This window comes from Erythrolamprus reginae, chromosome 5 (assembly GCF_031021105.1).
Source record: "Erythrolamprus reginae isolate rEryReg1 chromosome 5, rEryReg1.hap1, whole genome shotgun sequence".
Classification (NCBI taxonomy): domain Eukaryota; kingdom Metazoa; phylum Chordata; class Lepidosauria; order Squamata; family Dipsadidae; genus Erythrolamprus; species Erythrolamprus reginae.
In genome coordinates this window covers 112,505,066-112,522,279 of record NC_091954.1, presented here as the reverse complement: position 1 = coordinate 112,522,279, position 17,214 = coordinate 112,505,066, and the positions used below count along the sequence as shown (strand labels likewise).

Below are 17,214 nucleotides of genomic sequence, written 5' to 3'. Positions count from 1 at the left end.
GGGTCCTGTCGACAAAACAATGCCATCTGGCAGGACCCAGGGGAAGAGCCTTCTCTGTGGTGGCCCCGGCCCTCTGGAATCAGCTCCCCCGGAGATTAGGACTGCCCCCACCCTTCTTGCCTTTTGCAAACTTTTGAAAACTCATCTATGTTGCCAGGTATGGAGGAATTGATATATCCTTAGCTGTCTTGACTTTATGTATGTTGTGTTTGGGCTGTGTGACTGTTTTAATAGGGGATTTTTAAAAACTGTTTTAACATTGGATTTGTATATGATGTTTTACTTGTTGTGAGCCGCCCCGAGTCCTCGGAGCATCTTCTCCTTTGAAGATGTTTGGGTTTGGTGGAAGAGCAATTTCACAGTTAATTAAAGTCAGAGAACACCCACTTGGGGAATACAGCCTAGTATGTAATTTCCACTTATGACTAAATGCAGATATTTTTTTTCCTGGCTGCCACCAACCTGTTACGGCGTTCTTTCTTCCCCTGGCATTGGCTTTGTTTAATGGGCATTTTCCTAATTAAGATTTCTGGAGAAAATATATATATAGTTCACTCGCTTTCAGCCGGCATTGTGATTCATTGTTAGGGAAAGGAAAGATGTTGTACTCAGAGTGGTGGCAAATGAATTCTGCATGCTGTCACTCTGCGTAATATTCTCGGCTTATTGAAGTGGTGTAGGGTTTCCTGCCTAAGCAGGGGGTTGGACGAGAAGACCAACTCTATTGTTCTGTTCTGTTCTGTTCCGTTCCATTCCATTCTTTTTTCTAGCTTATTATATCTTATCTTATTCTATTCTATTCTCTGTTCTATTCCATTCTTATTTCTATTCTGTTCTATTCTATTCTATTTTCTATTCTCTTCTATTCTACTCTACTCTTAATTCTATTCTATCCTATCCTATTCTATCCTGTTCCATTTCATCCCATTCCATTCCATATTTTCTATTCTGTTCTATTTTGTTCTGTTCTGTTCTTTCTGTTCTGTTCCATTCCATTCTATTCTTATTTCTAGCTTATTATTTCTTATTCTATTCTATTCCATTCTTATTTCTATTCTGTTCTATTCTATTTTCTTTTCTCTGTTCTATTCTATTCTATTCTATTCTTATTTCTAGCCTATTGTTTCTTATTCTATTCTATTCTGTATTCTATTCCATTCTATTTTCTATTCTATTCTACTCCATTCTTAATTCTATTCTATTTTATCTTATCCTATCTTATTCTATCCCATTCCATTTCATCCCATTCCATTCCATATTTTCTTTCTATTCTATTCTATTCCATTCCATTCCATTCCTTTCCACTCCATTCCATTCCATTCCATTCAATTCTATATGCCTCAACTCCAAAGATAGGCTCTGGCGTAGACTCTTTACATTTTAAAGTTTTTTTAAAGTCCTTTCATTTTAAAGTTTTAAACTTTAACCTCAGCCTGTCTACTGTCAACCTCACCCCATTCCTAAGAGGCCTGTAGGGGGCGTGCATAAGCGTACCAGCCTGCCTACCGTCCCCTGTCTCACAGTCCTATTGTCCTCATTTATCTCTGCTCACTTTCCTTATGTTTATGTTTGTACCTGTCCCTGCCATCTTGCCCATGTTTAACAAACAAATCAATGAAATAAACAAATAAATAAAAAACAATTTCCTTCCTGTCCCAGTTGACAGCTCTGCTTTCTTGCAAAGAATCCTCTGCCCCCCCACCCCACCCAATTCCTCCCTTCCAGGACTCAATCAGGCCTAGAACGCACACTGCGCCTCTCAGTCTGGAGCATCACTGCTCCTCAACACATAGGATTTTACTTGTCTCCCGGTTACCATGGTGGCCAGTTGCCTGGCAACCCGTGAGTGAGGAAGAAAGCGGCTGCTCTCTCCTTCTAACTGGCAGATGCTGAAAGCAAACAGGCGTGATGGAAACCAGACCAATCGGGGCAGGAGAAATTACGGGAACTGTCTACTGGCAACGGTGCAGCGGCGCCCGAGCGATGCAAAATAAAACAGTAAACAAAGAACTGGATTGGCGGATTGACACCGCGCCTTGGTTACTGAACTAACCTAATTTTCTGGGCCCAACAAAATAAACTCGGCCCTCTAAACGAAGCCAGGGAGTCGGATCTCGCCCTGTCCTGTTCTGAAAAAAAAGCCCTTAACCCAGGGTGGAAATTGCAGGAATGCAACTGGTCTTCCAGTGACCTAATAATAATAATAATAATAAATTTATTGTCATTGTCAAAACAACGAATTGTCATTGGCAACTAAAGTTGTGTGACACCTAGAGACCAGTCCCACCATACATAAAATCAGAATAGGTACATTTAAAAATAGAATAAAAAATAGAATAAAATGTCCCACCCACTACAAATTCCCTACCCTGAACCACTCAACCATCTACATGACAAACCGAGTAATATTGTCCAACAATTCACTGATGGTGACCCTTTAGTTCGTTGTTGTGCGACCTACTTATGCATATGGTAAAAAAGCTCAGTGGGGTGAGGATGAGCTAGATTGGAAAGAGGCAGGGAGTGGGGGGAGTGGTGGGGGGTGAAGGATAACGGAGGCCTAATCTACTGCTGGGTGATCTGATTTGGCTCAAAACATAAATCATATGGATTAGAATGTATTAAACCGATGCAAAAGGTTTTTACCGTCTCGGGTTTTCAAGTAGTGAAATGTCAAAGGAAAAATTTGTGTTCTCCGGAAATGACCACCATTTGGGAGTGGTCTGCTTGGTTTTCTTGGTGCATTCCCCAACCTCTCTCCCCCCCCCACCTCTCTCCCCTCTGTTGTGGTTTGCTCTGGCCCAGCTCCTGCCCCAATGAATGTGCAGGTGGATGTGGGGGAGACATCCACATGCCGCAGGCCTGTTTTGCTCCCAATGGAATCTACCGACGAAGCCTCCTCTGTCCAAGGAAGCGTGAGTGACAGGGAAGAGGGGAGTTTGGCAGACAGCCCAGGAGGAGATCAATCATCTGTATCATCCCTGGATTCTGAACAAGAATTAATGACACATCCACGCATGCGTAGAATGATTCATAGGAGACAACAACTGAAGGATTATTACAAGAGAAAATGAGGCCACCTGTGGTTGGGTGGGGCTGCTGTAATTAGTGCTACAGATAAAAGTGCAGCCTGGTGTTTTAGCCTCATGGCAGTTTATCTGATTCATTGTTTCATCAAGATCGTGGGTTTTGCTGTTCAGGATTGTGTGTGTGGACTCTCTGGACTTTAGAATTGGACTCAATTTCCCAGTTATTGGGTGAGCAATTGGATTGCATTTAACCTGTGCCTTGTGTGTACCAGAAAATCCCTTTGACATTTAAAAAGGGGAGCTGTTTCTGTTTTTCTGTTTTTAAAAACTTTTGGGTTTTCCTTTTATCGTGTGGTGTGTGTCTTCCTGGACTAATTACCCTGTAATTACGGGCGGTTGAAACACACCGGCAGAACACCTTCTCTCATCTGTCTATCGGTCTTTCTGTCTGTCTATCATTTATTTATTTATTTATAAGTATCTATCTATCCATCTGTCTTATCTCTCTCTCTCTCTCTCTTTGTGTCTGTCTGTCTGCTGTATGTATGTATGTATGTATGTATATATGTATGCAGGGGTGGGCTGCTGCCCACACCAGGGGGGGACGCAGTAGAGTAGCGAAAATGGACCTCCACCACAGATCACCCAATTTGCACTGAAAGATGCTGAAAGAAAATGCAGGGTGTCCTGCATAAGCCACGCCCACAGTGTCGTAGTAAAAATTTTGGTAACCCTTCACTGTATGTATGTATGTATGTATTGGTCACCATACTACAAAAAAGACACTGAAACTCTAGAGAAAATGCAGAAGCGAGCAACCAGAATGATAAAGGGTCTGGAGACTATAACATATGAAGAGCAGTTGCCTACTGCCACATACCTACTAGAGACCAATTAGAGCACACAGAGTTGCAAGTAGGATGCTTGGCTGCATATCTAGAGGTATAACAAGCAGGAAGAGGGAGATTGTGATCCCGCTATATAGAGCACTGGTGAGACCACATTTGGAGTACTGTGTTCAGTTCTGGAGACCTCGCCTACAAAAAGATATTGACAAAACTGAATGGGTCCAGAGACGGGCTACAAGAATAGTGGAAGGTCTTAAGCATAAAACTTATCAGGAAAGACTTCATGAACTCCATCTGTATAGTCTGGAGGACAGAAGGGAAAGGGGGGACAAGATTAAAACATTTAAATATGTTAAAGGGTTAAATAAGGTTCAGGGGGGAAGTGTTTTTAATAGGAAAGTGAACACAAGAACAAGGGGACACAATCTGAAGTTAGTTGGGGGAAACATCAAAAGCAACGTGAGAAAATATTATTTTACTGAAAGAATAGTAGATGTTTGGAACAAACTTCCAGCAGACGTGGTTGGTAAATCCACAGTAACTGAATTGAAACATGCCTGGGATAAACATAGATCCATCCTAAGATAAAATACAGGAAATAGTATAAGGGCAGACTAGATGGACCAGGAGGTCTTTTTCTGCCGTCAGTCTTCTATGTTTCTATGAGTTGGCCTCTTTCAGGTCCCGTCGACTAGGCAATGCAGGTTGGCAGGGCCGCAAGGGAGGGCCTTCTCTGTGGCCGCCCCAGCTCTATGGAACCAACTCCCCCCCCGATGTCCGTACCGCTCCCACACTACTGGCCTCCTGTAAGGCCAGTAAGACCTGGCTTTGTCGGCAGGCCTGGAGGTCCATGAATTGTACATCTTTCATGGCCAAACTGTATGAATGGTGTGTATGCATGTGATTATGATTGTTTTTATAACAAATGGGTTTCTTTCTTTTTTAAAAAAAATGCTTATTGATTCATTTATTAGGAAAAAAATGTCAAATTGCTTCTGAAGCACATTCTGAAGCTTTAGCTCTTTTCTCTGTTTAGATATTATATTCAACTTCTTCTTATTGCTCTGCATCTTTTTGTAATTGTATTATATTATTTTGTAAGCCGCCTTGAGTCCTTGGGGAATGGGCGGCATAGAAGTTGAATGAATGAATGAATGAATGAATGAATGAATGAATGAATGAATGAATGAATGAATGAATGAAGAATAAATGAAGGAAGGAAGGAGAGAGAGGAGAAGGAAGGAAGGAAGGAAGGAAGGAAGGAAGGAGAGAGAGGAGAAGGAAGGAAGGAAGGAAGGAAGGAAGGAGAGGGAGGGCAAGGAAGGAAGGAGAGAGAGGAGAAGGAAGGAAAGAAGGAAAGAGAGGAGAAGGAAGGAAGGAGAGAGAGGGGAAGGAAGGAAGGAGAGAGAGGAGAAGGAAGGAAGGAAGGAAGGAAGGAGAGGGGAAGGAAGGAAGGAAGGAGAGGGGAAGGAAGGAAGGAGAGGGGAAGGAAGGAAGGAAGGAGAGGGGAAGGAAGGAAGGAAGGAAGGAAGGAAGGAAGGAAGGAAGGAAGGAAGGAAGGAAGGAAGGAAGGAAGGAAGGAAGGAAGAAACTGAGCATGGCCAGTCTGGCGAAGAGAAGGACCAGGGGAGACATGATAGCAGTCTTCCAATATTTGAGGGGCTGCCACAGAGAGGAAGGGGTCAGGCTATTTTCCAAGGCACCAGAAGGCCAGACAAGGAATAACAGATGGAAGATGACCAAGGAGAGATTCAACCTGGAAATAAGGAGGAGCATTCTGATGGTGAGAGCGATCAACCGGTGGAACAGAAATTGCCTGTGGAGGTTGTGAGCTCTCCAACACTTGAGACTTTCAAAGGGAGGCTGGACTGCCTTTTGTCCAAAATTGTGTAAGGACCCCCACTTGAGCGGGAGGCTGGACTAGATGACCTTCAAGGTCCCTTCCAACTCTAATAATAATAACCTAATCTTCCCTCTGTCCCTATCAAAAAAACCTTCCCCCCAAAATGAAGCCCATATGCTGAAGAATCTCAGCAGTGTGACGTTTGTGCTTTGCCCCTCCGTTTGCATCACTGCGGAAAGTGTGACCGCAGCAAGGACGTGGGCCCACCACCACCCTCCAGGAAGGAACGAAACGGGCTTCTTCCTCGGAGAGCGAAATTGCGCTTCAAAGGAAGCCGAGCGGCTGATTGGGATTCAGATCAGAAAAGCTGCTGGACTTTTCATTCGGGGAATGTGGCGACATGAACGGAATCCTAATCAAAAGATGGCACCTGGGGGTTACGTAACAAAACGCCGGATATTCCTGGCTTACGCAGTTGCAAAAAAAAAAAAGACAGAAAGGAGAGAGCAAGGTGTTAACCCAAGGTCCAGGGCAAAGGTCCATGTTTCGTTATCTCAAACTCTGTTATAAAATAGACTTTCTAATGCAGAAACTCTATAGTCTCTTGCTCCCTTCCTTTCTATTCCTGGAGGGGTCTGTAATATGGTAATTGATATGGCAGTTCTGTGTTAGCAAAAACTTGGTTGAAGGATTCAAAGGTAGACGAAGATCATCGCAGGCCTTCCTTTATGAGTAAAAAAGGCCAAGAAGCCAAACGAACCAAAAGAAACAACATATCCTAACTAATGTATTTCACACAGCACCCTTTTATAATTCTCTGTTCTCTACGACCTAATCCAACTAGTACACATGCACAGTTCTACATGATGCTGTAATTCATAAAAATGTTTAATGCTTCCAAACGTAAAACAATGCACTTGGGGAAAAGGAATCCTCAATCTGGGTATTGTATTGGCAGTTCTGTGCTAGCAAAAACTTCAGGAGAGAAGGGCTTAGGGGTGGTGATTTCTGACAGTCTCAAAATGGGTGAGCAGTGTGGTCGGGCAGTAGGAAAAGCAAGTAGGATGCTTGGCTGCATAGCTAGAGGTATAACAAGCAGGAAGAGGGAGATTGTGATCCCTTTATATAGAGCGCTGGTGAGACCCCATGTGGAGTTCTGTGTCCAGTTCTGGAGACCTCACCTACACAAAGATATTGACAAAATTGAATGGGTCCAAAGACGGGCTACAAGAATGGTGGAAGGTCTTAAGCATAAAACGTATCAGGAAAGACTTCATGAATTCCATCTGTATAGTCTGGAGGGCAGAAGGAAAAGGGGGGGGACATGATCGAAACATTTAAATATGTCAAAGGGTTAAATAAGATTCAGGAGGGAAGTGTTTTTAATAGGAAAGTGAACACAAGAACAAGGGGGCGCAATCTGAAGTTAGTTGGGGGGGAAATCAAAAGCAACGTGAGAAAATATTATTTTACTGAAAGAGTAGTAGATCCTTGGAACAAACTTCCAGCAGACGTGGTTGGTAAATCCACAGTAACTGAATTTAAACATGCCTGGGATAAACATATATCCATCGTAAGATAAAATACAGGAAATAGTATAAGGGCAGACTAGATGGACCATGAGGTCTTTTTCTGCCGTCAGTCTTCTATGTTTCTATGTACTTCTTATGCAGTAATGGGCTGCTGCCCATACAGTGGGGGATGAAGTGGGGGTAGTAAGTTTATGGACTATTTATTAAATACTTAATAGTATTTTTATTGTCCTTCCTTCTCTAGTACCTGTTATGCCGGGCTTCACGTTACGAGCCCCAATTAAGTCAGAAATGTAAATTCAAACACACACGCTGTTACAAAGTAAACAGAAAAGCCGTTTATCCAAAATAAAGCTGTGCATACTTTAAACTGAGCAAATTACAGATATCAGTCCTTGAAAGTTGCGAGAACAAAAACAAGCAAAGCAGATAAGAGCAGCTGTGGAAGCGTCACAGCCAGACCTCTTCCGATCAGTCCACAAGTTTTTACTTAGCTGTGAAATATCCCCAAGAGTCTGTGAAAAACCAGGAACAAAATGCAAACCCGACGTCTCCTTCTCCAAATGGATAATCTCCCACCTGCGCTTCCTGCAACGCTGGCAATTTATCAGCAGCCCCATTAGCCTAATTGCCTCAGCCACAGGTGTTCTCCCTTATCTCCGACAATACCTGCGCAGTTGGTCCCTTCTAGCCATGAGCCTGCGCATTCTGGCATCTATCCACCAATCCTCCAAGTCAGAGTCCGATGACCCACTAATGGGGCCATTAACTAATGGGCTGGCTGCATCCATCTCTCTATCTGATGATTCTTCTTCCCCAGCATCTGACCTTGGCAAGGAATCCTCACTGTCCAAAGCTGATGGCAGTAAGACAAATCTCTGGGAACCTGAAGACTCTCCTAAGCCAACATCCAAATTCACCATTGCAGGAGCTGGCCCAGAGCCAACTACAACAGTACCTTAGTATTATCCTTTATTTATTTATTTATTTATTAGATTTGTATTTAATTACTTTTAAAATAGGAAATAATTAAATAGTATGTTTCCACCATACATTTATTATTTATTTTTTATTACTTAGATTTGTATGCCGCCCCTCTCCGAAGACTCGGGGCGGCTCACAACATGTAAAAAACATGCTTTAATCATTTTAATCATTATCTAGAACTGAACTTTTATAGCAATGAAAGAAAATTGAGCTACTTGCCTAATCTGTTCTCATACTGAACCTTGTGGGTTCAGTACAAATCGTGAAAATGTGACTGTGCTCCTCAACAAATAATGCTGTCTATCATTTGTCCTTTTTGTGGCTATTTAAATAATGTGATTTAATCAACTGAAAAAGAGCCCAAGCACCTATTTTAAAACTTATCTTGGTCGGCAAGCCACTCCCACTCAGTCACATGACCTTTAAGCCATGCCCCAGTCACATGATTGTCAAGCTACTCCTACTTGGTCACATGTCTGGCAAGCCACTCCTACCCGGTCACATGACTATCAAATCACACCCACAAAATAAGCCATGCCCACAGTGTGGCAGTAAAATTTTTGGCAGCCCATCACTGCTCCTATGTAAATAATTAGATACATATGTAAACAAAACAAATAGTACAATTGTTGAAAACAAAATAGGCGAATCCCAGCAGTGCAAAAATGGGCACTTTGCTGGCAACGGAAGTCCGGAGGTGGGGTTTCCCAACAAAGGGAGCATCAGTGAAATCGCAGCATCACAAAAACACAGAGGTCCGGAGGTGGGGTTTCGAGGACTTTGGTGTTTTTGTGATGCTGCCATTTCACTGATGCTCCCTTCGCTGGGAAACCACACCTCCAGATTTCCGTTGCCAGTGAAGTGCTCGTTTCTGCGATGCTGGGATTCCCCTGCAGCATTGCAAAAACACGGAAGTCCAGAGGTGGGGTTTCCCATGGAGGGGAGCCTCAGGGGAATCCCAGGAGCGCAAAAACGGGCGCTTCGGCTGGCAAAAGGGGTGAATTTTGGGCTTGCACGCATTAATCACTTTTCCATTGATTCCTATGGGAAACATTGTTTCATCTTACAAACTTTTCACCTTAAGAACCTCATCCCGGAACCAATTAAGTTTGTAAGACAAGGTATCACTGTATTTCCTTTTGGTTCAGTTTTGTGTTTCAGCCTAAACAAAAGGCTGATTCAAGCGCTGTCCACCAGCTGCCCACTCCTCCCTTCTCCAGGCAAGGCCCACCTGCAACTCAGCGATGGTCATCTTATGGTAAATCTTCTCATCGTCACGCCGTTCATCTTGGGGGACGGTCAAGTTGGCCAACTCCGTCTCCAGGAGCAGCACCTGTCCCATCTGTTCTTCCGCCGAACTTCTGGTTCCTCCCAACAGCATCGCCAGCTCCACCATGTACTCCAGGTAGACAGACAACACCTGCCAAATAGAGGAGCACATTCCATAACAATGATCCCCATCTCCTGATCGATCCTGGGGAGGACCAGAGAGCAGGGTGCTTCATTCTGGAGTTTGGTCAGAAAGGCCAGGTGGGCAAAAACTTGCGAGAGGATGTGTTCACATATGAGATTTTGGTGATTTTCACTGAAATCTCATGAGCCTGTGTGTCTTCTTGCAAATTTGCTTCCTACGCATGTGCAGAAGGTAAATCTCACTGTGATGCACCCGCCGGTCAGTCACCCAGAGCTTCGTGCATATCAGCATCCATAGCAGCAGTAAGTTGGCACCCCCACCTGGTCATGATAACATTCCTTTCTCTGAGATTCAAGGTCACTCTACCCTGCACCTGGAGGGGTGTTCCCGGGAAGCATCTCCAGTTGGGATGGTGCATTGATTGGACCATGTGATGGACATTTGGTTCTGCAAACCAACAGGACCAACACAGACTTCAGAGGATAATCAGAACTGCATAAAAAACAATTGCTGCCAACCTGCCTTCCATTGAGGACCTGTATACTGCACAAGTCAAAAAGAGGGCAGTGAAAATATTTACTCACTCCTCATACCCTGGACATAAACTGTTTCAACTCCTACCCTCAAAACGTCACTGCAGAGCACGAGTGAGCGGTCACATTTTCAATTCTGGGCACACCAGTTGTTAACCTATGTGAAGTCCACCTCTGCTTAGAAACAAAAATGTTGGACCATAAGTCGAAGACAATTAATTAGTGGAACAGCCTGCCTCCAGAAATTGTGAATGTTCCAACACTGGAAGTTTTTAAGAAGATGTTGGATAACCATCTGTCTGAAGTAGTGTAAGGTTTTCTGCCCAAGCAGGGGGTTGGACTATAAGACCTCCAAAGTCCCTTCCAACTCTGTTGTTGTTATTGATTGCTTGTATGGTTAATCTCGGTTAAATTTTCCCTGAAGCCTGAAATGTCACTTTTTATACATTAAGGTTTTTAATTTCATGATTAACAAGGCAGAGAGCAAGGGCTTCTTGACCTGTCCATTTAGCAATCAGGGGCAAACTTAAGTAACCTGACAGAAGCAATGAATCATTTCTGCTTTTTAAAACTACAGGCATTTTTGCAAAAAGAAGGTCATTATTTAAAGCTATTTTTGCTCCCGTCTTGCTCACTACAGAAACCACGAGTGTTTTGTCCATGTGTCGTTCTATAAAACTCTCCTGAGAAAGGATTGATCTTTCCTAGATGAATGATTCCTGCTGAAGGAACTAATAATATTAACATTTTAACAAGGTTTGGGCAATTTTTGATGAACTACAGTACGTTTTGCTTGGTTGTGGCTTCGCCTTGGCCCAGGTTTTGTGGGTTTGCTTAAGTAAATTTGTCATTTACTGAGCAGAGTGCACACAGCTAGTTGTAGCCTATTTAATCAACCCCGAGTAAGCAAATCAAGATTTGAAGTGTGGTAGAAATTAAGCCGATATTTGACTGGTGTTTGTTAATATATTCATAAACTTTAAATAAATCTTAACAAGATTAGCCAATGAATAGGCATAGCAACTAAAACAGCCAATGAGGGCTAAAACATATGAGTCTGTGCAGAGAATGGAAATGGGAACTTCAGCTTAAAACTGGGCATGGCTCAGTACTCTCTGGTCCTCTCTGTACTCTCATTCCACTCTGTGCTTGTCTGCTCTGCTGAAATGAAACTAACTCTCCTGCTTGAGTTTACTCCACCCATTGTTTCTTTTTCTACCCTCAGGTGCTTTGGAGAATAGGTTGACTCCCTCTTCATTGTGGCAACCCCGGAGATATTGGAACACTGCTATCATGTCTCTCCTGGTTCTTCTTTTCATTAGACTAGCCATGCCCAGTTCCTGCAACCGTTCTTCATATATTTTAGGCTCCAGTCCCCTAATCATTTTGTCACTCTTCTCTGAACTTTTTGTAGAGTCTCAACATCCTTTTGGCATTGTGGTGACCAAAACTGAATGCAGGATTTCAAGTGTGGCCTTACCAAGGCCTTATAAAGTGGTATTAACACTTCATGTGAACTTGATTCTTTCCCTCTGTCAATGCAGCCTAGAACTGTGTTGTCTTTTTTGACAGCTGCTGCACACTGCTGGCTCATATTTAAATGGTTGTCCACTAGGACTCCAAGATCCCTCTCACAGTTAGTACTGTTGAGCAATGTACCACATATACTGCACCTGTGTGTTTTGTTTTTCTTGCCTAAATGTAGAAAACATAGTGTTTCCTTACCTTCTTGTTGGCTGTCTTGTTTAAGTAATAATCTCGTGATGGTAAAAATAGGCCAGACTGATCCACCTGCCACAGGTAAAAAGGAATAAATTCAATTCAGAAGTCAGACAGTCCTTCCACTGCCTTTTTTAAAATAAATGATCTTTATTAAATATATACTTTTAAAAAACACAAGAAAAACAAGACATAAGAAAGGTACATAAAATGCTTAATATCACGATCATATGTATCATATTAAAACAAGGACAGAAGAAAAGAAAAAAGAGGGAAGAAATAAAAAAAGATGTAGTGAAATGACGCAATAGAGAAAGAAAGAAAGAAAGAAAGAAAGAAAGAAAGAAAGAAAGAAAGGGGTTTATTTATTTTATTTATTTATTTAGATTTGTATGCCGCCCCTCTCCGCAGAGGGGGAGAAGGGGAAGATGCCCGCTATTTATTTATTTTTTTAGTTAGTTAGTTAATTAGTTAGTCCAATACAAATTGAAAGTTAAAGAGAATAAAACATGTAGCAGTAAATATCAGGGAAAGGATAGAAGAAAAGATATGAGAATAGAATACGTCAATGAAGAATAGAGGAAAAGATATATGAATGGAAGAAAAGATAATTCAGTAATAAACGACCTGTGGTTTAAATTTGTAGTTGGAATAAATTTCCCTTCGCTTTTATTTGCTCATAGTGTAGTATTAATTAGTTTTTAATAAATATAAGTAATGCATATCTAATGGATGTGTTCTTGTCTAATTGGTCGATATTTTGGGAGTTTGTTCGCAGGGTTTGTTGAGTGTCTACAGGTTATATCGATCAATGTCTTATGTAAATTATACAAAAATATTATTTTCATTTCATGATTCGGTTGTCTGTACGTGGCGTTGTTGTTCAACAGTCTTCTTTTTTGATGGTATTTAGATATTTTTTTGTCTTAACCAATGGTATCATTTCTCCCAAGCCTTTTAGAAGTCTGAGTTGTCCCTGTTTTGCAGTTCCATTGTTAGTTTTGACATCTTGGTTTTGGTATCTACGAGACCGCCTTCTGCCGTACGAATCCCGGTTAGGTCCCACAGAGTTGATCTCCTCCGGGTCCCGTCAACTAAACAATGTTGTCTGGCGGTACCCAGGGGAAGAGCCTTCTCTGTGGCGGCTCCGACCCTCGAGAATCAGCTCCCTCCAGAGATTAGAACTGCCCCCACCCTCCTTGCCTTTCATAAACTCCTTAAAACCCACCTCTGTCATCAAGCGTGGGGGAACTGAAACATCTCCCCTTGCCTATGTAGTTTTTGTGCATGATATGACTGTATGTATGTTTTTATATATTTTATATATTGGGGTTCCTTGTCTTTTAGACTTTTTAAATGTATTATTGTTATTTTAGACTCTTTAGATTTGTCATTATATATTGTTTTTATCACTGTTGTAAGCCGCCCCGAGTCTATGGAGAGGGGCGGCATACAAATCTAATAAATAAAAATAAAAATAAAAATAAAAATAATAATAATAATAATAAAATAAAAATAAAAATAAAAATAAAAATAAAAATAAATAATTTCAGCACATTCCATGATTTTAATTAAAAGGTTTAAGGTAGTTGGGCTCTTTCCTTGCTTCCAAAATTATGCATATAAAATTCTCACGGCAGTAAAATCATTCTGTTCTTAGCTACCCACGGATGCCTTCCCACTCAACTTATTTATTTATTTACTTATTTATTAGATTTGTATGTCGCCCCTCTCCGTAGACTCCGTAGACTGCAACTACATAAGAACTTGACTACATATGTTAGTCCTTGAAGATCTGCTATCGCAACAGGTGGGAAGAGAGGGCAAACTTACCTGGATGATGTTGCTATTGGAGCTTTTAGAATCAGGCCCCACAAAAACAGAGAAGAACGGAGAAGCACGATAGGTTGCAGAAACCAATTTCAGAACGCTCATGAAGTTGGTTTGGTTCCAGGAGCCAGTGACATTCCAACCACCAATCTGCGAGGAAAGCATGTTTAATTTTTAGTGCCGTAGAACACTTGTCGCTCTTAAGCTCTTGCAAACTAAAGAAAAGTTGTAAGTTTATTTATTTTATTGATTGATTGATTTTGTCCAATACCCAATGAGGGTTTTAGTGGGTATACACATAGTAAAATACATGATGAAGGTTATAGAGGATATACTCATAGTAAAATATATCTAAGAAAGAATAGAAGAGAAGTTATAGGGATAGAACATATCAATGAAAGAACAGAAGAAGAGATATAGGAATAGAATAGAATAGAATAGAATTTTTATTGGCCAATTTTTATTGGACACACAAGGAATTTGTCTTGGTGCATATGCTCTCAGCGTACATAAAATAAAATATACATTTGTCAAGAATCATGTGGTACAACACTTAATGTATAGAAGAAAGGTATAGGAGATATAGGAGAGCAATAGGACAGGGGACGGAAGGCACTGTAGTGCACTTGTACTCACCCCTTACTGACCTCTTAGGAATCTGGATAGGTCAACTGTGGATAATCTAAGGGTAAAGTGTTGGGGGTTTGAGGATGACACTATGGAGTCTGGTAATGAGTTTCACACTTCGACAACTCGGTTATACTGAAGTCATATTTTTTACAGTCAAGTTTGGAGCGGTTAATATTAAGTTTAAATCTGTTGTTCCCCGTGAAACGTGGTCCACGAGCAGTGATGGTCTCCTACGGGTACGGTCAGGTACACAGAATCGGTAGAAAAATTGGACAGCCTCCGAGCCAGGAGAACCTTCTAACATAAGGAAGTCCATCAGCATGTCCAATTTTATACTACTCTACTTGAGTGGGGTATGACATCTGATTGTATTGGCAGTTCTTTGTTACAAAAACTTCAGAAGAGAAGGATTCAGGGGTAGTGATTTCTGACAGCCTCCAAATGGGTGAACAGTGCGGTCAGGCGGTAAGGAAAGCAAGTAGAATGCTTGGCTGCATAGCTAGAGGTATAACAAGCAGAAAGAGGGAGATTGTGATCCCGCTGTATAGAGTGCTGGTGAGACCCCATTTGGAATACTGTGTTCAGTTCTGGCAACCTCACCTACGAAAAGATATTGACAAAATTGAACGGGTCCAAAGACGGGCTACAAGAATGGTGGAAGGTCTTAAGCATAAAACGTATCAGGAAAGACTTCATGAATTCAATCTAGTCTGGAGGACAGAAGGGAAAGGGGGGGACATGATCGAAACATTTAAATATGTTAAAGGGTTAAACAAGGTTCAGAAGGGAAGTGTTCTTAATAGGGAAGTGAACACAAGAACAAGGGGGCACAATCTGAGGTTAGTTGAGGGAAAGATCAGAAGCAACGTGAGAAAATATTATTTGACTGAAAGAGTGGTAGATGCTTGGAACAAACTTCCAGCAGACGTAGTTGGTAAATCCACAGTCACTGAATTTAAACATGCCTAGGATAAACATCCATCCATCCTAAGATAAAATACAGGAAATGGTATAAGGGCAGACTAGATGGACCATGAGGTCTTTTCCTGCCGTGAATCTTCTATGTTTCTATGTTTCTACGATTGTCTAAATGCCTGGACTCAGAGGATGACTAATCCATTAGCATCACAGTTTCTCCAGCATCTGGAAATATAAGTATTCAAAATCAGCCTTAATGGAGGGCAAAATTCAGGGATTACCCAGTTTTTCACCAATCTTCTTATTAAAGTGACGGTTGGTCCCAAATAGTTTCAGGACTCCCAAGCTACTTGAGGCAACCAAGCTTTGTAAATCACTAGAAGCAGAGCTCTCCAGGGTCCTGAAAAAAATATTTTCCCCTTTGAGGATAATACTATGCTTTTATGTTAATGCTTTCTCCCCCTTCTCTTTCCAATTCTCTTGTTGAATCGACCCCAGCCACTTAATGCAATGACTGAATTAATTTATTTCTGGATCTCTGCAGAATACCAAACCTTATCCGATGACCTAAGTGACAGAGCCCACTGTAATAACATTGCTCAAAAAAGCACTAGGAGTTGTTAATCTAATCTCACGCAGTTTCTTCTCTAGCAGCATTGCTTTGCTAACCAAAGCATACAAAACATTTGTTAGACCAATTCTAGAATACAGCTCACCTCTCTGGAACCCCCATTGCATATCAAACATTAATACAATCAAGGAAGTCCAGAAATATTTCACAGGAAGAGTCCTTCATTCCTCGGCTCGCAACAAAATACCTTATTCCACCAGACTTGAAATATTGCAGTTAGACAATTTACAGCTACGTCGCCTCCAATCTGATCTAACTGTAGTTCATAAAATCATACACCAAAATGTCCTTCCTGTTAATGACTACTTCACCTTCAACCGCAGCAATACACGAGCACGTAATAGATTCAAACTAAATGTAAACCTCTCTAAAGTCAACTGAAAAAAATACGACTTCAGCAATAGAGTGATCAACGCCTGGAATACACTACTTGACTCAGTGGTTTCTTCCCCAAACTCCAAAAAACTTTAATCTTAGATTGTCTACAGTTGACTTCACTCCATTTCTAAGGGGTCTGTAAGAGGTGTGCATAAGTGCACCATTGTGCCTACCGTCCCTTTCCTATTGTCCTATTATCCTCTTTTATCATTACATTTTACTTATTTTATGTTTATACAAACTACTACCCTATACATGTTTGACAAATAAAATAAATAAATAATAAAGCAGAAGCATGGGGGGGAGGGAATCCTTATATATATTACTTCATGTTATTTTCTTCCTATGTATTTGTGCATTGGACAAATGAATAAATAAAATAAAATAAATAAAATAAATTAAGACTAAGCAAGATGAGCTACCATTATGAGAATGAAATTGGTAGGTCACTGATTGACCTAAATTAAGCTTGTTGGGCAGAAGACGGGTAATAAAGGGCAAGAATTTATTGCCCCCTGCTCTCTGCCTCAAGTGGCCTCCAGCCTACGCAACAACCCCGGCTGTGCCCAATTGACCACCACCATCACCCTGGACTCACCTTCTCGATCAGATCAATCAGTGGCTGAGACCCCAGTTCCTCTATCTTCTGTTCTCTGAGACAGGACAAGTAATAGCGCTGGGTCTTCCTTTCAGCCTCACTGCTGGAGTTAAAAGTGGCGTTTTCTGGAGAGAGGAGCACATGAGGGTCAAAGAAAGGTTTGGACAACTGGACAGTTCCATAAGAACAAGAGCCATGCTGAATTGGGCCAAAGCCCATCGAGTCCAGCATTCTGTGTCACACAGGGGCCCACCATTGTCCATGGGGATCTTGAGCAGAAAGAGAAGGCAAGACCCTCCCTTTCCCTTGACCCCCAACAAATGG

At 41.6% G+C, this 17,214-nt stretch overlaps 1 protein-coding gene across 1 annotated transcript in view; it reads right to left on the bottom strand.

Moving 5' to 3' along the window:
• The window catches only part of ECE2 (endothelin converting enzyme 2), a 75,437-nt gene that overhangs the window by 29,193 nt on the left and 29,030 nt on the right, over positions 1-17,214 (bottom strand). The window contains exons 5-8 of the mRNA XM_070754162.1: positions 16,891-17,015; positions 13,739-13,885; positions 11,912-11,977; positions 9,471-9,659 (exon numbers count right to left, since the gene is read on the bottom strand). Coding sequence (XP_070610263.1) covers positions 9,471-9,659; positions 11,912-11,977; positions 13,739-13,885; positions 16,891-17,015 — 527 coding nt within the window. The remainder of the gene's footprint in view (positions 1-9,470; positions 9,660-11,911; positions 11,978-13,738; positions 13,886-16,890; positions 17,016-17,214) is intronic.